Source organism: Lissotriton vulgaris, chromosome 3_1 (genome assembly GCF_964263255.1).
Source record: "Lissotriton vulgaris chromosome 3_1, aLisVul1.2, whole genome shotgun sequence".
NCBI lineage: Eukaryota > Metazoa > Chordata > Amphibia > Caudata > Salamandridae > Lissotriton > Lissotriton vulgaris.
In genome coordinates, this window is record NC_141689.1 from 871379466 (window position 1) to 871402233 (window position 22768).

The 22768-nt window shown below is 47.9% G+C and overlaps 1 protein-coding gene across 1 annotated transcript in view; it reads right to left on the reverse strand.

Moving 5' to 3' along the window:
• Nucleotides 1–22768, reverse strand: part of DAPK1 (death associated protein kinase 1) — a 633429-nt gene that overhangs the window by 114871 nt on the left and 495790 nt on the right. Inside the window, exon 19 of the mRNA XM_086961193.1 lies at nucleotides 567–644. Coding sequence (XP_086817319.1) covers nucleotides 567–644 — 78 coding nt within the window. The remainder of the gene's footprint in view (nucleotides 1–566; nucleotides 645–22768) is intronic.

The window sequence follows — 22768 nt, forward strand, 5'->3', positions numbered from 1 at the left end:
TTTTTCTTCTGCCCTCTACAGCATGCACCTTGGGACAACGGGTCAGTCAATTTCAGCCAATAGCTACCTTCAATGTGCGCTGCAGCTTTCTGCTCTTTTACAAGCAGCACATCCTCACACAATGTAGATCCTCTCAGGATTATTATGGCAATGTGTGCTTTGTGAGACCAAATATATATTTGCTTTCAGACAAGGCTTTTTTGGGGTTGATGAGGGTATGTCATCTTTCAAAACAATGAAGCTTTGCAAAAAACACAACAAAACGACGATTGATAATGTTAAAAGGCTGGCAGCCATAGCCAGACCTACTGGCTTTTCCAATTCCTGATGAACTTAGTCACATGAAAAATGTCCTGGTTTCTTTTTTGTGAAGGTTTGTTGAATCCACAGAGGCCGATCACACAGGTTAACCTGAGTGAGGAGTCTCACTCTTGGATGGAGTCTAAGGACCGGTAACGGGTGGAGATACATTTTCAGCAGTTGGCTTACCTTTAACATGCAATGCAGATCTGGTATCAATGAATCTACATCTAAAATGCACATTTTACGGCAACATGCATTCTTACCTTCCGGAGCCTCGCAAGCAGACTTATTACATGTTCATGTTGTTCCGCTTTCGCAAGATCCTCAGCGGTCTTTCCATCCTATCAAAAGAGATTGCTGACAATTAATACAAGCATTGGCAGCAAAATCAGGGAGGCAAAAGCGCTCCTCTTAATGGGGCATAACAATATAACCAGGTTAAAACATACCAAAGGGAATAACCCAAATATTTCAGTCCAGCCATCACTCTCATTAAACACTCACTTTAGCCTTTAACAATACAAACCAGATGGATTTGCTCAATCTGCCCGGTGCAGTTGAATTGGCGGATAAATGCCCTTGCAGTGTGTCCATGCCAGTGGACTATCTGCATGCTTTGTCTAAGGTCTGTCATATCTGGGGCGAGAGAAGTCTAGTCGGCACTTTGAACAGGGCACAGACTAAAGCCAGGCATGTAAAGAAGGGTATATTGTAAAATAGGATCTTATGTGTAGATCACACTATGTGACACCTAAGCAGGTCAGAGTATATTCAATAGACACAGCAAAGCAGTCAAACCTTTTGGAAAATACTTCGAAACTGAAACTATGATCTCAGAGTTTACAAGTGCAAGAAAAGTCAGTAATCTTTGCTGGCCAAATGTGAATAGCACTTTAGATCAATAGCTGTAGTGGAGGTGTACAGCATTAAAAAGTGTGTTTAACAATAATTTTTATCAGGGTCCTCAAAATCATAAAAACATTTTCTCACAATGTATTCTATATGTTCAGTGTGTTAAACACTGCTGTCAAGTCAGACTGCGGCCCAGGCGGACATATTAAAAGTACTGTCCATAAGCAACGGTCTATCCTATTGTTTTGGCATAGTAAATCCAATATGTAAATAAAAAAAAATGTAAAGGTAAGGAGCCAAAACATGTATTGGACTTTACAGAGCGCAAAAGAAACAATGACAACATATGATTTTCAATATTGGCTTTTATTATTTCACATCATTACATCCGCGTGGAAACTGGCCTTATCATGTGCGACACCTTCAGCCAATCTAGCTTTTTAGCCAAAAGCACTTTGCAAGCTGAACGTTCTCAGCGCATCCATCCAATATTAAGTCCAAACCTACAAGTCCAAAAAAGGAAATGTTTTGTTGGCTAAAAGAGCACGTACTGGCTGGAGATGTTTCACAATAAAAGGGACTACTTGGTAACTATAAATCTATTTGACAAATCGAATATTTCAGTTGTGTTCACTTACATGCTTTTTAGGTCTGGCTTGACAGTAAAGCTGTAGCTGAAACTTGTGATCAACAGAAAAAGAGATTTAAGAATCACTACTGCAAGAGGGGCTTTGGCTCTGTCCAAATGCTGATTACATTGAGTACAGATTGGAATGGTCTAAAGTTTGGAAAATTACTTGTTTTGCACTTTTTGCCTTGTGGGAAAGCTTATGCTCAATACAGCAGGACTGGATTGTTTATGGTGACATGCCATCAACCAAATATACAACTCTGATCTCTTTATTGTGCAAAGATACCACAAAGGCAGTACAGGCCTGACTTTTTTATTGCAAAAAGCACCTGTTTAAGTCAATAGGCCTTTAAAGGTTGACGTCATTACACTGTTAAAGAATGGCGACAGGTATTTCAGTACCACGGTAGGCAATCAGTTTGGTGTTGGTTACTCACTGTGGCAAATCCTCGGGTTAGAAGCTATGAACTCTAGGAATCCTTGCTATGCTTTTTTTGGAAAGGATGTATATTGTTTAGCAAATTATAAATTGTTTACATATTTGTACCTTAATGACAGTATACTGATAATTGCCTTATGGGAAAGCTTTTGCGGAATACAAAAAGAGTGAGTTGGTTATAGTAACACACACCAGTGATAAAGTCTATAGGCCTGACCGCTTCACTTGAATAGGGTACGTCAGTGCTATTGGTCTAATCTTGTTATTCTGAAAAAAAATCGACAAATGCAGTAGGTCTGATTTATTTATTGAGAAAATCATATATTAAGCAAGAGAGCTTTAGGGATGGATTGTTATAATATGTGTTAAAGCCTGCAGACTGGATTTGCGATGCATGGAGCTTCACAAATCACTGTAATAAGCAAGGGGTTTGGTATTCATTTTCCCTTCTGGTTTCCTTGTATTAGAAAACCTATGGGTAAGAGATTTGGAGTTTAGTAATTATAGATAATCCTGTTAGGAGAAGAATATTGTTATACATACTATTATGCTGTGTCTTTTTATAATTTTCTAACAGTGTGCCAGAGGGTTACCTTATGGCGAGAAACCAATGATAAATGAAATAGGCCAGATTGGCTATTTGAGAACATTTATGCCCTGTGCCACAAGTAGGAAATGTTTTTTATGAAAACTACAACAAAGGTAAAGTTTAACCAAGTTATTATGAAACGAGTTTGTTAAAGCCAACACGCTTTTAACGGTGGATGGTCATTATATTTATATATAAGACTGTAAATTGATATTTTCTTACGAGGAATCTCACATACTCACATATGACTGTAGTAAACAAATATTTTGGTGTGGGTTACACCTGTGGCAAGGACTCAGAATTGAAGATTTGCAATGTCAACCTTTTTGTTGAACTGTCAGAATTCTTGTTATGCCCTCTTAGGAGGGGCTGAATATTCTTTCATCAACTCTAATTTTGTCCATAGTTCTACATTTATTACTGCATACTTGACAGTCTGTTGCAGGAAAACTTATGCTCAATCTAGTAGGCTTGAGTTAGTTTTGGCGATGAGCTAATGATAAAAAGGTATTGTCCGACTGATTCATTACAAAAAGGTATGCAGATGATATACATCTAATATGTTTATTAGGAGAAACTACAACATAGACAGCAGGCTTTATTTATTTTTTCACCATTCTTTTATTGAGTTTGTCAACACAATAAGATAGAAAAACATGCAGGTCATTGCCCACTACCCAAAACATTTACGGTGGAGTCTCAACAGTATTGTAGTAGCACGCCTGGAACACGGAGAGTACTGCTTAATGCGCCCAAGCTCATTTACTAGGTGGGTGGGTCAGTTTACCGCACAATTACAACACTCGGATCCCGTGCCAGCTGAACTGTAGACAAGTAGGGTAGTATCTATGTTCAGCGCCGCCTAGTGTGCCTTGGCATGTCCGGGTTTAGGATTATGTGCAGCGTAATCAGTCGCCTTATTTCCCAGTTGAGGTAGGTTAAAACAGGTGACTTGAAAAGAGAGGGCTGGTCAGGGAGCCTGAGAAAGGCCGAAATAGCAGAAAGATAGCCCTTATAGTGCCCAGAGCAGAGCCCTCCTGGACCAAAGAAAGAAGGAACAGAAGACCTTCTGAAAGAGGGGCAGAAAGGGGATCCACAGCCTTTGCTGTGCATCATGCCACAAATTTGTTCCACCTGCAGGCGTATACCAACTTAGTGGAGGGACGCCTTGCTGCCAGAATGACATCACAGACTTCAGGAGGCAAGACAAAAAGGAATCAACTTCCTCCACTCAAGCTCCACGCAAACATGTGGAGACTGGACAGGTTCAGGTGGACGACCGTTCTTTGCTGCTGCAACAGAAGATCCTCCCGAAGAGCCAGTCGGATCGGGGATCAATGGTCGTATTGAGTAGCTCGGGATACCAAACTCTTCGAGACCAGTCCGGAGCCACAAGAAAGACTTGGGCCCAGTTGTGCCTGATCTTCTACAGCACTCTGGGCAGAAGTGGTATAGGCAGAAAGGCATACAACAGACCGCAACTCCACTCACAGCGAAAAGCGTGGTCTAGCGAGTGCAGCCTTGTAAATTCCAACACGCAGAACTGCGGACATTGCGCGTTCTCTTAGGTGGCGAATAGATCGAACCAAGGCTCTCCCCACTGTTGAAAGAGACCATGCGCCACGTCCGAGTGAAGACGCCACTCGTGATCCATCATGCACCTGCAGCCGAGTTCGTCCACCCTGCCGTTCAGTAAACCTGCCAGGTGTTGAATCAACAAGGAAATGCCCTTCTGTTCCAGCCATGTCCAGAGGCGCAGAGCCTCCTGACATATGGTCCTCGACCCAACCCTGCCCTGTTTGTTGCAGTACCACATGGCGGTGGTGTTGTCCGTGAACACCTGCACTACTCTCCCTTGATAGAGGGAAGGAATGCCTTCAGTGCAAGTCGGATAGCCCGAAGCTCCAGGAGGTTGATATGGAGCCTGAACTCCACTGGAGATCAGAGGCCTCTGATCTCCGCCTCTCCCATGTGGCCCCCATCCCAGGAGGTACGCATCTGTCACCACTGTGTGCTCCGGTTGGGGATGGGAGAGCATCTGCCATTGACCCAATACCGGTTTGTGTGCCACCAGTGCAACTGTTGAGCAGTGCATTCCGGGATCTGGATATAATCGGACAGGTTCCCCTGATGCTGCGCCCACTGGAACTTCGGGTCTCACTGCAGAGCCTGCATATGGTATCTGGCATGAGAACCAGCAGGATGCAGGAGTCCATGCTGCCCAGCAGCCTCAGGGTCATAATGACCGAAACCCAGGATAGAGGCCGAAAGATCGGAATCATAGCCTGAATATCCTGGACACCCAAGGGGCGCTGGTAAGGCCAAAGGGGAGTACGGTAAACTGAAAATGCTTGTGGCCTACCATGAACCACGGGTAATGCCGGTGGGCCGGCAGGACGGGAATGTGGAATTATGCGTCCTGCAAGTCCAACGCTACCATCCAGTCTCCAGGGTTGAGAGCAGACAAGACCTGAGCCAGAGTTAGCATCTTGAACTTTTCCTTCCGGAGGAAGCGATTGACGTCCCTGAGGTCCAAGATAGGACGCAGGCCCTTGTCCTTCTTGGGCACTAGAAAGTAGTGGGAATAACAATCACGTCCTACTTCTGGCGCAGGAACGCGCTCGATAGCCCCCTTGGCCAAGAGGGCCGTAACTTCCTGCTGAAGTGCGAAGAGATCCCACGACATGCAGTGGTACTGGGGTAGCATGGCTGGAGGTGTAGCCTCGAAGGGGAAGGAGTAGCCGTTTCAGCCTATCTGTAAAACCAACCGGTCTGAAGTGATGGTGCGGCAGTGGGGGAGGTTTTGGCGAATCCTGCCGCTCATCGGCGTTTGATGGGCCTGAAAGACGGGACTAGGAAGGTTTTGGGGCAGTGGTGGCCGGGGTGGAAGTGGACTGACCCGCTCGCTGGCCCCCTGTGCCGCCTCTGTTGGTCCCTCATCCGGGCTGAGACTGCTGCTGCTGCTGCGGCCTGTGGCTCTGAAGCGAATGTGCTGGGGCACCCCTTCCGTGGCCACAAAAGGAGCGAAAAGCAGAAGGCAGAGGAGGGCGAGTGGCCGAAAGGCCCAAAGACTTAGCCGTAGCGGCGCAAGTCCTCAAAATGCTCCAACGCGGGGAGGAGCTTCGCGGGCAACCAAGATGGCCGCGTAAGCTCGGAGCTCAGCGGACCTTCCAATCCTCCTCATATATCCTGCCTGAAATCCTGTTCCACGATGGTGGATTCTTATTGCTGATGGTCTACTGAGGCGGGAACTGCCTTCCGTTTTCGAATCGGTGGTTCCTACGCTGAGCTACGTCGAGTGGAACTCCGTGCCAGGACTGTGCCATTGTCTCTCCGGTCTCCGCCGCTCCGCACGATTGGAATGCGAAGTGCTTGCCTGCTGTCCCTGCTGGCGGAGTACTAATGCCTACAGTGCGTTCCGTCGTCGGCCTGGCCTAACTATTTAGCCCGGGTTCTCTATTTGGCTCGCTGGGCTCGGACTTGGCTGGTGTAGCCCTTTGTCCTCATCGGAACCAACATGGCGGGCAGAGGGGACCCCGAGAAGACGTCGAACAAAGGTGTCCGCGGGAAAACACAGTCGCAACAGAATAGAATTGAGCGATATGTCCAACCGAAGACGCCGCCTGTCACGGGTTCCTCTGCCAAAAGCCTACCATCTACGGGCTCCCCCAACGGCTCCGAGCCTACCCTGAGCGACATTATGGGTGCCATCACCAGTTTTCGGGCGGACATGCAGCAGCAACATGAGATCTTGACCCACAAGGTGGACACCATGGCTGTTGATCTGACTCTCATTAGAGCCGACCTGGGCAAGACTAATGATAGAGTGAAGACACTGGACATTAAGATCTCCAGCCTCACGGTCGACGTCTCGGACCTGCAAACCGAGGTCCGGAACCTGCGGATGACTGCGGACCAATTCTCGAGGAGGCTTGAGGACTTTGAGGGACGTGCCAGGCGGCAGAACGTCCGCATTGTCGGTGTCCCAGAGGGATCAGAGGAAGCGGCGACAGACCTCTTTGTGGAAGAACTGATAAAGACCCATTTGGCACCGTCTGGCCTTAGTAACTTTTTCTCGGTGGAACGTGCACACCGGGTGCTGGGCGGCCCGCCAAAGTCGGGCGTGGCGCCTAGGCCCATCGTGGCACGACTTCTCAACTTTCGGGACCGGGATGCGGTCCTGCAGGCTTCCAGACGACATGGACCGCTTAAGTACCAGAACGCTGAGATACACTTCTACCCGGACTTTACTAGGACGGTACAGCGACAGCGCCAGAGCTATGCGGGAGTAAAGCGGAGACTGCGTGAAATGGGATATAAGTATTCCATGATGTTCCCTGCCAAACTCCGGATTGAGCATGAGGGCCGTGCTTTGTTCTTTGACTTTGCCAAGAATGTGAGTGAATGGTTGGACACTTTGTCGCCGCGTCGGGACGCTCATGATGAACAAGATGGAGGTGCGGCTGGTGGCCCGGATCTATGAGACTTGGCTCTATTGTGGGGACTCCGGCGTTTGATGACCCCGCTTCATTAGACTGTTGGGTATTGTTTCTTGATTGACCCTGTTGCCTTTCTTATCGTTCAATGGAGGGTGGCGGGAGGTGTTCGCGGAGATTCCTTACTCCTCTGGGTCTCTTTTTGTAGAGTAGTTTATGGGGCGACAGGCACACTGCTGGTTGGGGGGGCTTTTTAGTCTGGTGCAGGGTGGGGGGGGTGCAACTATGCAAGTTTATTTGTTTGTTCGTTCTTTCTCTTCTCTTTCCTTCAGGCAATGGATCGTGTTTAATGCTGTTTACTTGATGATTGGGTTGGCCGGGGTTGGGTGGGACGGGTTGCGGGATGATGGGGGGTAGGAGATTAAAAGTGATCAGTTGGAATGTTAATGGGTTGGGTGACCGTGTTAAGAGAGGGGTGGTGATTCAACTGCTTAAGAGGCATATGCCCGATGTTGTGCTTTTACAAGAGACGCATTTGGTAGGAAACTCTTGCAAGGCTCTTAACCGTAAAGGCTACAAGAAGGTGGCCCACTCTGGGTTCTCTTCGGGCTCCCGGGGGGCGGGTATCCTTGTGCGTGCGTCCCTTCCCCTTGAGATAGACGTCACTGTGATTGATGAGAGGGGGCGCTACGCTGCAGTGGCGGGGAGATGGGAAGGGCGTTCCCTAACGCTGCTTTCGGTTTATGTTCCCCTGGGCCTGCAATCTAGTACCTTCCAGGACCTTGGTGGCGCCATTTTGTCCTTGCCTGCTGGCCTATTGATAATGGGGGGTGACTTCAATTCGGTCTGCTCTGGTTCCCTGGACCGCCAACCGCCGAGAGATCTCCGCAGTTCCCAACTGTGGCTGCCTTCCTTTCTTGATTCCTTGGGTCTGGTGGACACTTGGCGACTACTACATCCCGTGCTCCGCCAATTCTCTTTCCTTTCGGGTGCCCATGGTAGTCTCTCCCGCATAGACTACGTTCTTACCCTGGCTGCACATGCGTCTGCCGTGTCTGAGGCCCGTTTTCTGGCACGGGGTATTTCCGACCACTCCCCGATGTGGGTCTCGTTTGATTTTAACATCGTCCTGTCTGACCGCCCGGTGGCGGTTAACCCATGGTATTTCCGTAATTTCAAGACTCGTGCACTCCTTGCTAAGGCCATCGACCTCTATTTCTCGGAGAATGTGGGCTCGGTTGGCTCGGCTCTCACTTTGTGGGAGGCGTTCAAGACTGTGTTGAGGGGTGAGGCTGTTGCTCTCATTGCGGAGGCCAGGCGAGTCAGGGATGCCGACCTCGCTTGTGTTGAAGACGAGGTTTTGCGCCTCGAGTCCCGATTGGGACCCGAGCCCGACCCCTCTCTTTTGCATGACCTTTCCCTTAAACAGGCGGAATACCATGACCTCGCCACGAATGCCGCCCTTACCCTGGCCAAGGAACAGCAAGGTCGTATCTACGACGTTGGGGATAAAGCCGGGAAGCTGCTGGCTTGGCTAGACAGGCGCGAGATGGCTAGCCGTGTGGTGCCTGAGATTAAGGGCGACAACGGTGTAGCCGTCACAGACCCAAGTGCCATTGCCGAGTCGTTTGCTGATTATTTCCGGGGTGTCTACACTTCCAGCTCAGACCGCTCCGAGGCTGACTCGGCTGCGTTCCTCTCGACGATTGACCTTCCCTGTCTTTCTGAAGAGGACCGTGCCGACTTAGATCGGGACATATCCACTGACGAGGTCGCTTTGGCGATCCGTGCGTTGAGGTCGGGTAAAGCGACTGGCCCCAATGGTATCCCGGTCGAGTTATACAAAATTCGACCGGATGTGGTATCCCCGCACCTGCGGACTATGTTTTTGAAGGCACGGGACGAGGGTCTCCTTCCCTTGGATCAGAGGTTGGCCACCATTGTGGTTATTCACAAAGAGGGAAAACCGAGAGACGTGTGCCGGTCCTATCGCCCCATCTCTCTCCTCAATGTGGAACCTAAGATCCTAGCCAAGCTGCTTGCCAATCGGTTGGTTGGAGTCATTAGTGATTTGGTGCACCCGGACCAGTCGGGTTTTATTCCCCGCCGTAACACTGCCCTTAATTTGCGCCGGCTTCATGGTGTTATGGCTAGAGCTCACACCCTAGAGGAACCGGCGGTACTTGCCTCTCTCGACGCCACGATGGCTTTTGACTCCCTTGAGTGGAGTTATCTTTGGGCGGTACTAGCGAAGCTGGGATTTGGACCGGTCTTCCTGAGTTGGGTGCAACTCCTTTACGCTTGCCCGTCGGCTAATGTCACGGTCAATGGCCGTGTGTCGGCTTCATTTGCCCTTCACCGAGGTACCAGGCAGGGTTGCCCCCGTCACCTCTCCTGTTTGCTCTGGCTTTGGAGCCGCTTGCGGCCATGTTACGTGTACACCCGGACTTGCATGGTATAACCTGGGCCCCGGGCTTTGAGGATAGAGTTTCCCTTTATGCAGATGACATTCTGCTATATCTTACTTCCCCCTGCAAGTCGTTCATTGTGGCATGCGACTGGGCCAAGTCTTCCCTCTACATTCTGAAGGGGGACACACCGCGCCTCCCCAGAGGCTGCAATATCCAGATGGCCGGTCAGGGCTTTAAGTACCTGGGAATATACATATCCGGTAGTTCCAAGGCGCGATACGAACACAATCTCCTCCCCCCTCTCCAGCGGCTGCGGAGAGATGTGGATAGTTGGCGCAAGCTCCCGCTCTCTCTCCTGGGCCGGGCAGCATTGTTTAAAATGATGTCCTTGCCCAGGTTTCTGTATACCTTACAGAACACTCAAGACCCTGTTCCGGCCCGCTATTTTCGAGAGATCGAGAGCTTGCAACGCGCTTTGCTCTGGGAGGGCCGACCTCGGGTCGCCATCCAAAAGCTCACATTGCCGTGGTACGATGGAGGCATCGCCATACCGGATGTACGTCGGTACTACTGGTCCTCTCAGCTCACCGCCATCAACCACGGTTTTTATGGCCCTGTGGATAGCCCAGGCTACGCAATGGACAGGTGGCTTTTACGCGGTGGCAACTACTATCGTGCCCTGTACTCCAGATCCTTTGATCGGCGCCTATCAGGCCCGACCAAGGCGGCGGTTCACATTTGGCGGACGATTACCAAGGCGCAGGGTTGGCAGGGCAGACTGACTAGGTTTACCCCACTGTACGATTCGGATATCTTGGGCAGGCTGTGGCACACCAAGGGCTTTGACAAATGGGACCTCATAGGTATCTCCAGGGTGGACGATATGCTTCTTAAGGGCGAAGTTAAGACCTTTCCTCAACTGCAGGCCGAATACCACTTGGGCGGTTCGGAGTTTTTCCGCTACGCCCAGCTGAGACACACGTTGACCTCTGCCGAGCCGGCGGAGGGTGAGATCCCCGAAAGCTCCCCCTTGGAGGACACGATTCTGGATGGCCATATGCCTGACAGTGCTATTTCCCTGTCCTACAAGAAATTGATCAATGTTCGAACTGATCTCCTCCTGTGTTTGCGAGATCAATGGACGGCGGACGGCCTGGAACTTGACGATGAGGACTGGCAGAGTGCAGTATCCTCCCCTAAAGAAGTCGCTATCTCCTCACGTCTCCTACTGGTGCAATTCAAAATCCTTCATCGGGTGTATGTCACCGGCCCTCGGCTTCTGCATATGGGATTCTCGCCCGACGGCCTTTGTCGTCGTGGTTGTGGGGCTCTCGCAACCTTTCTGCATATTCTGTGGGAATGCCCCGTCATTGCCCCTTACTGGGCGAAAGTGCACCGGATTATGGGAGAGGTGACTGGAGTGGTGTTGGCAGCAGAGGCGCGGAGGTGCCTCCTTAACGTTTGGGAACCGTCTGATCACAACACGGCGCAGACTCGTTGGGTGACATTGGGCAATATGATTGCCAAGCGTGATATTGCTCAAAAGTGGGGTGCTGCTACGGCCCCCCTGGTGGTACAATGGAAAGCCAACATGGATTGGTGCATGTTCAGAGAAAAGACGGTCTATGTTGCCAGGGGGAGGCCTCAGACGTGGAATAGAGTGTGGGGGGCGTGGAATGCCTACAGGGGCGATGTGTGTTTGCCACCGGAACCTGTCCCCCTGGACGAACACCTATCACCATAACCTGTGACACCAACTGTTTTATGATGTTTGTAATTCTCCTGCTCTTTCCTTCCCCCCTCTCCCCATCCTACCATTCCTTCTTTTATCGAATCTCTACCTGCCCTCCTCTGCCTCTGGCCGACTCTTCTACGTCTCTATTGCTCCATTGCCACTCTTACGCGCCCTTTGGCGTTTCTTTTCTTGTTTTAGTTATCTTGTTATTCAAAAAATAAAAAAACAACCTGCAATGTTCTGATTTAAATTGCCTTGCACTATTCTCCTCCTGAGTCTATGCTGCCTTGCCTCCGGGATGTTAGGCTGAATAGCTGTGTGCTCTTTTACAATAAAGGTTTTAAAAAATTTAAAAAAAAATAAAAATGCTCCAACGCACTATCTGCCTTGTTGCCAAAAAAGCAAATACCATCAAAGGGCATGTCCATCAGGATGTTCTGGACATCTCCAGAGAAGCCAGTAGTCCTCAGTCAGGTGTGGCGACGGAGCGCCACTGTCGTGGCAATCGCTCTACCCAGTGAGTCGGTGATGTCAAGGCCACATTGTATTCTGAACTTGGCTGCATCTCTCCCCTCAGCAATAGCCTTCGAGAGGACTGTCTGCGCCTCCTCCGGACACTGAGGCAGTATTTGTACCACCGTATCCCACACAGAGTGGGAATAACGGCCCAAGAGGCATACAGTGTTCACAGACCACAGCCCCTGGCGGAAGAAAAAATCTTCTTCCCAAATTGTTCAATGTGCCCAAAAGAACATCAGAAAGTGCCTCATTAAAAGGCAGCAGTGGCTCCGCAGAGGTAGCCGCCGGGTGCATAACTTGCACCCTCAGAAGCCACAGTAGGAGGAGTGAGCATGCAAAGGTCAAGAGGGGTGTCGAGGTCACTGGCATCACCCAGTTCCTCTGCCCAGTCCGGGTCATACTCACACTGAGCTGTGAGAGAGTCATCAGACCCCTTCCAGACCTCCCCTTCCTCTGAAGGCTGATGTACAGGCTGAAAATAACGAGGCTAGACATAGGGGTAGAAAGGCCCCATCGGCGCCGGAATCGGTGTCAAGCGACACCATTCCGGTTCCATGTCCATTTCGGGGCTGAAACCGGAGTCGACTATGTCCGGTGCCACGGGCGACGTCAGAGGTGGGGTTCGACGTGGGTGGAGGTGTAACGAGGTCAACGGGCGTCGACCGGGATCCAGGCCTGGGTCCTTGGGGGCCCTGCGGCGCTGGTCCGGAGCCGACAGCGATGTTGGAGCCAGAGCCACCGACAGTGAAGGTGAGGGCCCCCAGTCGGGACCACAGGACCCGAAGGCGAGGCCAGACGGCCCAAAGAGGCGGGCCATGGCTCACAGAAATTCCTACAGCTGGGCCGGAGTTGCCGACGGACCCAGGAAGGGCGGGTAGGCCGACGGCGACATCGTAGGCTCCGCCGGAGCCGCTGGGAAGGCACCAACAGTACGCTCAGCCGCGTCACGTGACGGGTGAGGGAAAGTCGTCGAGTGATGACTCTTCTTGGACTTCGTCTTACCTAACTCAGAGTGCCAAGACTTCAATTCTGAAGAACGATGGTGATGGCTCCGTGACCAGCCCCTTGACTTCCCACAGGACTGGGACCTTGAGTGGCACGGAGCCGACTGCTGGACATCAAGCAACTTACGGGACCACTTCCACAAAGTCTTCGGCACCATGGCCCGGCAGTCGGGGCATGACTTGGGGTCATGGTCGAGCCCCAGGCAGTGGAGACACAGGTGGTGCGTGTCCGTCACCTACATCATTCGAGGACAGTCCCCGCAAGACTTGAAACCAGGCATCCCTACGACACCAGGAGTCGATTGACTTGAAAAAACCGAGACAAAAAGCCTAAAAAAACCTCAGTCAAAAAATGACTGGGGGTACCACTCTCTACAGACCTGCGCTTGCTGGCGCAGAAAAAGAAAGAACAGACGTCAGCGCATGACGGCAGCGTCTAAGTAGCTGCTGCGACATCATCTCAGCAACCACGATGCCAATGACGGACGCGGAGCCGCACAATGCCACCTTCCGACGCGCAGGGGTACTGCTGACGAAAACTTTCCAGATCCAGCCTGACCCGAGTGTAATTCTAAGGTAAGGAATCTATCACTATGTATTTCTTTTAGATCGCCTAGCCACAATGGTATCGGCAGCTCCTCCTGGCATACGCGATTGCCGCAATACTCTCCGGCTTGGCCCAAACTGCGAGCACCCTTACCACTGCCGCCGCTTCTGACATATGGGGTTGCTGATAAAGTACACAAGTCTCAATGCTCTTGGTCCAATAAGTTCAACGGTGGCCCACTCTGGCATACGGGGTCACAGTAATGAAGAGGTGTGGGCCTGGATCTTCCGTACGGCATGCCTTACATGGCTCAGTTCACAGATGCCCACTCCTGGCATGGGGTGGGGGGGAATCGCCAGACCGCTCCTAAACATGGGCAATGATTCGATCGGTCCACATGAACTCCCCACACCTTGGGCAGAGTTCTCTGGGTAGAGCTTCCCACCGGACTTCACTCCCTCCAACTCTCTCCTCTTCCTCTTGTCAAGCAGGCAGGGGCTGGTGTTCTAGGCTTCAATGCAGGTGGTCTTGGTTCCCTCTGTGATGGTCCCTCACCCAGCAGGGAGACTAGCAGGACTGTGACTCCAGTCCTATTCACAAGCATACGTCTTGCAGAGCTTCGTTTCTCACACAGCCCATCTTGCTGCTTGGAATATGACAACATTTGGGGTCGCAACTCCCCTTCTTATAATCCACTGCCAGATATCAAAATGAGATTTAGAGTCTGAGCCTTTTAAATTTTATGTTGGGAATTTGCTTTTTTTGCAGAGTACGCTTCTCTTTTTCTTCTTTCCTCTTGAAAGGATTTCCGTCACAGCTGGCAAGACCCAGAAGCCAATTGTCCCACAACACTGTTCATGGGAGTGACCACAGTTCTCACTTGAATGTCACCTACAGTGATATGTACATCAAAAGATCAATACCATGCCTACTGTTTAGGATTCCCTTATCAGCCCCATCTGCTTTCTGAGATGTTTCCAGGCCCCTTCCTTTTAATATATCACTGAATCAAGAAAAGCCTTTTGAATTGGAAAGAGGGAATTTCTTCCTTTTTTCCTCCAGTGTGTGCCCCACCCAGCTCAGAGGGATGCAGCAATACACACATCCATTCAGGTGGGGGGTATTTCTCTACTCCCCATATCTTCACCAGGTAGGCCCGAACTTCCCAAAATGGCGCACATGGCCCTCCATGTAATGTACTAGTGCAAGCACACTTGCACTCAGGGTACTTTCAAAGCACACACACTCTCCAGTACTGTTACCTCCATGCAATATGCCAATACAGGTACGCATACATTCTGAGTCTGCGTGCATTGTTCATTACCACAGCTTTTCTCTATTGTACCAGGGTGTGCGACTTGCAAACACCCATTTCCAGCACACATTCTCACAATGTGCACGCTGCACAACACTTTACCCTGCATGAATAGTACTGAACGAAAGAACACATACACTGAGCAAATGCATTTATTGTGCACACATAGAACAGCACTACATCGCTCATGTAACGTATTCCTCACAGGCATACATACACCCAGTACATGCACAAACCACACATTTCCTGCACTAACTCTGTACTGTATCCTTCCCAGACACATATACATCCAGCTCAGAGTCGCTACTCCTGCACTGCAAAGCACTCCACATCTACCTGATGAGCACACAGAAGCTGAACTTTTAGAAAGGCGTGTGAGCCTGTAGGCCTCACTTTAGTGACACAGGGTGAAAAGTACCTGCTCAATACTACTGATCACTACACTGCCATGCTGCTTAACTCCAGGCAAAGGCAGTAGCCTTTCACCACTATGAGGGTAGCCCTATGGGCACCACTCCCAGTCCAACCAGACCGCAATCCGTGAGACCGGCCTATGTCATAGCGCAAACACATAAGCAGTGTTTACAAATTACAAAAAATGTGGCATTAAGGATCCAGACAAGAGTATATAGTTGGGCACTCAGTTCAGAGTACATGTCTCATACCATGCAGAGGACTTTTCCGTCCCAAAACCCGTCATGCATAATGTTTTCATTCCAAGATGGCCACTTTGCTAAGAAGTATTATGTTCACTATCTTTGAACAGTAAAATAGTGATACACTATACACTTTAGCATTCGGAGATGACCGCGCAATGAAATATTTACTGAGAGGCCATTGTTGAATGGTCTTGTGCTTAGTTACTCTTTTTACTGCTCCAAAACAGCCATCTATTTGCTTTTAAACGTTGCAGCTAGTTTGGATCTTTAAAACAGCTTTACAATAAGTATTGCAAGACAACCACCTACTACTACGTTTAATTATTTTTTTGTATTGCAAGAATATGCCGAAATTTAGACGTCAGTATGTTTTCATTTTTTTCTGCTTTTAATGTATTTAACATGTACATTTGTGTTTCTGTTTTTGTGTGGAAGGGTAAGTGGGTGAATGCAGGAACGAGTCAGTGAGTGGATGGATGGATGGGTGAGTGCAAGGATGTGCCACAGAGCGAATGCATGATGGCTTAGTGAGTGCCTAAACTCAACGCTGACTGAAGGGGCACTGTCAGTTGTATGCCAAACCTCTTGCCATTACCAGTGGTTAACGTGCAGAAACATACATGATTGCCATCATACTGTTGGCAGACCGGTCACCCTGAAACTGTTCACAGTTTGATCATTTATCAGAAATGAGGGGCGTGAGATATGGGAGTAATTAGGGGGACTCACACAACACCTACTCAAAACCAGGAGAGGACTGACAAAATAGTTAATATGTACCCATTACAGACTGGCTTCTACTCCACTCTATTCTTTCAATAAATTCACAGTGCTTTTTTCAGCATGCTGCGTGTGCTTCTCAGGTGCATAATAATGTATTCACTTAGCAAGAGCATGCATGGTGCCTCCCCTGACGTCAATTCAGGCCTGCCCCACAGTTTGAAGCCATCTGCTGTAGATTAGCTTCAGTCATATTTGCATTACTGGGCAGGAATGTCTAAATGCAGTGAGAGTCTCAATGGGTGGGCTAAGAGTTTCATCTGCAAATATAGACAATCTAAAAAGGTTTGTATTTGGCAAGAAGTGTTCTAATGCCTGGGCTGGGTTCAGGCTATTTATGCAAACATCTTGGGATCAAACAGACCCTGCTGCTCTCTCCAAGCTGCGGCATTTGTGCTCACTGAATGACTAACTAGAAATATGAGGGGGGGCTGCCACTAAGGGAGTTCAGTGAACTGGTCAAGATCGTGCAAAATGTGCGCCAATACGATCCACATAAGAGGCCGCTGGAGAGTCTGCAGCTCCTGCCGTAACACTGTGTCCTGAAAGTGCACAAATATGGGCGCAAAACAATCACCTCTTGAGCTTTCTGTAACACGGCTAGCCGTGCTTCAGTCGCTCATGTGCACATGCAAAATACTTAAATTCAACTGTATTGTACATATCCTTACAGCTACTTCCAAACCTTTCACATGAATGTATTTCATAAGAAACAGTCTGGACTAGTAGGGCGGGCATTTAAACCAAGTCTGGGTCAGCTAATGCAGAACTTCTAGTCACCCAAGAATGGAGGGTGTCTGGATATGTTGCGGTCCAGTATAAAGGCCATTAGTTGTCCTGTATTCATGTGGATGTTACCTAGCAACTGTGCACTGATTGATGTGCAGTTTGCCAGTATGTACCCTGAGGTGTAGCTCTGCCAGCAAAAGCAGAAACATGTTCCCTTGTACAACTTAAGGTATGGCTGTAATGTCGAACGTTCCAGGATGTCAATCTGGATAGTCCGAGCTATTCTGTCTGGGGCCTGAGCATGTACCATCAATCTGACTAAGCTCCACCTGAAGAGTAGCAATGGTATGCGAAGTTCAAGTATGTACGTTTTGTGTAAATAATAGCTAGCTCTATTGTCTATTGACAGATTTTTTACATTTTGTGCTGCCTAAGGGATTACTTATTCTCTTTGTCTTGTCAACATCTGTAAAGTACAGGAGCTTAACTGAGGTATACAGGACATGCAAATGATATGAGCCACCATTTTGTTTCTTGGGGGTGGAGATGAAGAACAAAGTGTGGCAGGGTTGGCTTTGAGGGTGCTTGCCAAACCGGGATATGGCACAGACATCTAATGGATGTGATCCCTGCAGACTCCTTCTCTCATCCACATGGTCTCTCATGGGACCTGGCACGTCTCGACATAACCTCTGATAATCACTCTTATGCTGTTGGTCTCTTTCCTGACACTACCAGGCATGACCACCACCAGGCTCTTCGCCCCTTCCCACTCTACTGGTCTGCATTGCGGTTCCCCTTCCACCTAGCTGTCATCGTCAATGTGTCCACAACTAAACTCTAGCCTCACAATAACTCCTGTCTACACACCCAAAACCCACACATCGCACTAGTTTTGAAGCCGAAACTTGAACCCTTTGTCCATCAAGAAAAGGATACCACAGCCAATCAACATACTCCCGTGGCAGATGATGACTTCATGGTATGACCTACATCAGTGAAGATTCAAATCAAGAGGAAGCTTTGCTGCAACCCTGCATCCAAGGACCGGATGACCTTGAACCGGGCATCCACCATCAGCAGTTTGTTAAATGGCAGAGGGCAAGCAACTATACAATTTAATAATTTCAAGCTTTATTAACCTCTTGATCCTGACTAAATACCCGTTATAGATTGAAGTACTTGTAAGATGTAGATGCCTCTGTGCTGAACGGTTTGATTTATTTCCACAAACCATTCTATGACACAAAACAGATATCCATCCAATTGTACACTGACACCGATCAACCTAATCCCAGTTACCAAGAGCTCCCAGAACCTAACTATACAGAAGAGACCGCTCCTGGCACCACGAAGCATCCCAGCTTCTCAATAGCACATCTGCACCATGTAACACTCATAACTCACCCATCCACAGCTGGGCTCTGCTGATATAGCGCCCTGGGCGTGGGCGGAGAGACATTTGGCGCCCTTGCTGGTGGAAGTAAGTTAAATGATAATGAAGGACTAAAGCCATTCAACTGGCAAATCAGACCGAAACGAACAGGCAGGGACAAGGCAGGAGCAACACGAGAAGGACACTGCTGTTGGCATAACCTTCATGCATTTTCATAATCAGAAGGGGGAAAGGATCACTTGTCCTGCTTAAACCTTGGGTTCACAAGTCGAGGAACTGGTATCTCCCAAACATATATGACTCTCATACACGTGTATATTGATAGTCTCTCTTTAGCGGTATATACTGTGTCCCCGCTTCTCTACACGTGCGTGCGTAATCATGGAGTCATTTTTTGTCTTGTGCACCCTCCACCAGGAGGTTTGCCTTAGGGTTTAAGGCAGTAGTGATTGTGGAAAGTGGGGGGTAGTGGTGTGGTTATTAAAAATCCGGACAGCCAGACAAAAACAATTTAATAAGTCTGGATTCGGACTACAACTAAAATTTACTGGTGCACTTTGCGAATTGATAAGGGATTCGAGTGCATTATATAGGATTTTTTAAAAAGAGGTCAACATGTTTCAGCCTTTGGTAGTCAGCGGATCTATAGGCTTTCGTCAGGACCAATAGGGGTTAGTGAATGGTGAAAAAACTGTGAGAAGAATAAAGGGTTATTGACCTGAATCTTCGTGACTTAAGGTTTCATTGTACCTGCAGAAATAGAAAACATGCACACAAACAGCGACAAACAGGGTAATAGGGTATGGAAAAACACATAATTATGTACAATAGTACCTTTATTTTTGTAAGGAACTAGAAAATGGCAACACTTCCCGTCATACTCATTTCGGGCGTCAACTCTTCCATTCTCATGCTTCGGTTCGACTTATACTGAGGTGCCCATAGTTCTGACAATAATACTGTAGTGAGGTGCCCATAGTTCTGACAATATCACTGTGCGTGATCTATAGTGGAATATGCTATACAGTGAGGCCGTTTTGTGGTTGCATCTAAAGGCACTGCAGACATTCCAATTTTGCCAAATATTCCGAGTGTGTGGTTTTTAGGAATATAAGCATGCTTATGGTGGCAAAGAGGTTTCTCAAGAGTTGTTAGTTCAACATGGTGATGCATTACTGCGTTCGTACTGAATACGCTAAGCGCGCTTTTATTGAAAAAGCATACCTTGTTTAATTCTGGAAATTGCTCCCTCGGGGATTTGGGCTGATCAAGAGAGGCCTTACTGAGGGGGTATTAAGAGGAAGGGGTTATCGGATGCGCTTTCTTACTTACGGTTTTCAATGTGATTAAAGTGCATGGGTCTACCGAATACCTTAGTGCCTTCTTACTCGGTCCTGGCAGCATGTGCTGACTCTGCCTGTCATCACCCGGAACTGCAGCGTAATGCGGTTCCGGGTGGATTTGTACTCCATGGCGGTAGCAATGAAAGAAATACTACAACATGTGGTATAAGGGGTTTCTTTATAAACTACACTCACTATTCAATTAAAAATTAAAAATGAGGTGTATAAATCGGTGTTGTTATACAATTCATTGGGGGAAAAAATTATAATAAGAAAATGGTAAAGTATTATGATTTTCATTTGTCAGATCTAATAAGGTAGGCTAGAGTGGGCACAGAAATTATTGCGCATTGGGAAGAACACAGTGGTTTTATTTTCGTGGGTCATTTTAATCTGCAGTGATGGGCTTGGTTTTTGGGGTCACTTGTATAGTGCATATTTGGCGATCTCTAGAGATAAACAGAGTTATAAGGCCGTTAGGGTACCGTACTTATGGTGGATTATTGGGAATGGGAGTTGAAGTCTCAGATCATCTGTTGAGGGACAACCATGGAACAGAATCGTTCAGGCCTAGGGTATCCGTTTTCAGCCTATGAACCCAACGTTGTTCCTTCTCAAACAATATGTTTTCTGCGTTTCTGTCGATTGTCTCTAGACTTTCCAGGATCACCCAGTGGAGGTCATTGGCAGTGTGTTGTTTCTCTTTATAATGTGATGACATCTTTGTTGTGCTTTTCTGACAGTTAACATTACTTCTGTGTTCACAGAGTCTTTGTTTTGCCTTACGGCATGTCATCCCAATATATCTCATATTGCAAGGGCATGTAATCATATATACCACGTGACTGGTATTGCAGTTGGTGTGTTTTTTCAATTTCCATACCAAGTTTGGAAGTAACTGCAATTCTTTTGTTGGTTTCGTGGTAGCACAGACTATGCAGGAACCACAAGGGTAGTGTCCAGTAATTGGAGGGTTATTCCATAAGCCTGGTTGTTGTTTCTTTTTTCTCGGTGGAGGTCTGGTATGGACCAGTAGATCTTTTATATTGGTACTCCGTTTATTCGCAATTCTTGGTTTTGGCCAAGTCAGGGTGTTTGATGTTATAATCTTCCAGTTACGGTTGATTATTTTCTTCACCTGATTTGTTATCGGGCTATAGGTTGTTACACACGTAGTCCTGTCTTCAGTCTGTTTTGGGTGACTTTCGAGGAGGGATTCTCTTGGTTGATTTCTGGCTCGTTTTGCACAGGAGTTGATTATCCTTTTTGGGTAATCTCTGGCTGCTAGTTTTTCACAGAGGTCTGTTGCTTGGACTTTGTAGTCTTTCATGGAGCTACAATTTCTTCTTAGCCGTAAAAACTGGCTGTACGGACGGTTTTCTCTTAAGGGGCGGGGGTGAAAACTGTTGAAGGATAGCAGACTGTTTTTTGCAGTAGGCTTGAAAATGTTCTTGTTTGTAAGGTGTTCTCCTTAGCAAAGATGGTGATGTCTAAGAAGTCAAGACTCTGTGCATTGGATGTGAATGTGAACTTTAGGCATTCATCCTGATTATTCAGCCACCTATGAAAATCTGTTAGTGATGTATTGTCCCCTCTCCAGATTAAGAAAATGTCGTCAATATATCTCTTCCAGAAGAGTATATGACGAAAAAAGGGGTTGTTTGCGTTATGTACGTAGGTCTGTTCAAAGGTGCTCACATACAGACCGGCTACGCTTGGCGCAAAGGTGCTGCCCATAGATGTTCCATGTTGCTGGAGGTAGAGAGTGTTTTTGTATTGGAAATTTTTTTCCATAAGGGCCAATCTGCAACATTCTAGTACAAAATGTCTTGGGGTCCGATGGGGCCAGTCAATATTGAACAATATGGTTTCGAGAGTCTCTAAAGTTTTCTGTTGTGGAAGGCTTGTATAGAGGCTTTCGACGTCTAATCCTACTAGGAGCATACTGCTCTCCGAGTACTCGAAATTTTGTAACATATTGATCAAGTCTCGTGTGTCTTTTAGGTAGGTAGGAGTAGTTTGGACCAGTGGTCTCAAGTACTGGTCTGCAAATTGTGATAGTGGCTCTAGAATAGAATTGATCCCCGAGACAATTGGTCTTCCTGGTGGTGGCATCTTGTCTTTGTGCGTCTTGGGCAGAGAATAAAAGTATGGCGTGACTGGTCCAGTTCACATTCACATCCAATGCACAGAGTCTTGACTTCTTAGACATCACCATCTTTGCTAAGGAGAACACCTTACAAACAAGAACATTTTTCAAGCCTACTGCAAAAAACAGTCTGCTATCCTTCAACAGTTTTCACCCCCGCCCCTTAAGAGAAAACCTTCCGTACAGCCAGTTTTTACGGCTAAGAAGAAATTGTAGCTCCATGAAAGACTACAAAGTCCAAGCAACAGACCTCTGTGAAAAACTAGCAGCCAGAGATTACCCAAAAAGGATAATCAACTCCTGTGCAAAACGAGCCAGAAATCAACCGAGAGAATCCCTCCTCGAAAGTCACCCAAAACAGACTGAAGACAGGACTACGTGTGTAACAACCTATAGCCCAATAACAAATCAGGTGAAGAAAATAATCAACCGTAACTGGAAGATTATAACATCAAACACCCTGACTTGGCCAAAACCAAGATTTGCGAATAAAGGGAGTACCAATATAAAAGATCTACTGGTCCATACCAGACCTCCACCGAGAAAAAAGAAACAACAACCGGGCTTATGGAATAACCCTCCAATTACTGGACACTATCCTTGTGGTTCCTGCATAGTCTGTGCTACCACAAAACCAACAAAAGAATTGCAGTTACTTCCAAACTTGGTATGGAAATTGAAAAAACACACCAACTGCAATACCAGTCACGTGGTATATATGATTACATGCCCTTGCAATATGAGATATATTGGGATGACATGCCGTAAGGCAAAACAAAGACTCTGTGAACACAGAAGTAATGTTAACTGTCAGAAAAGCACAACAAAGATGTCATCACATTATAAAGAGAAACAACACACTGCCAATGACCTCCACTGGGTGATCCTGGAAAGTCTAGAGACAATCGACAGAAACGCAGAAAACATATTG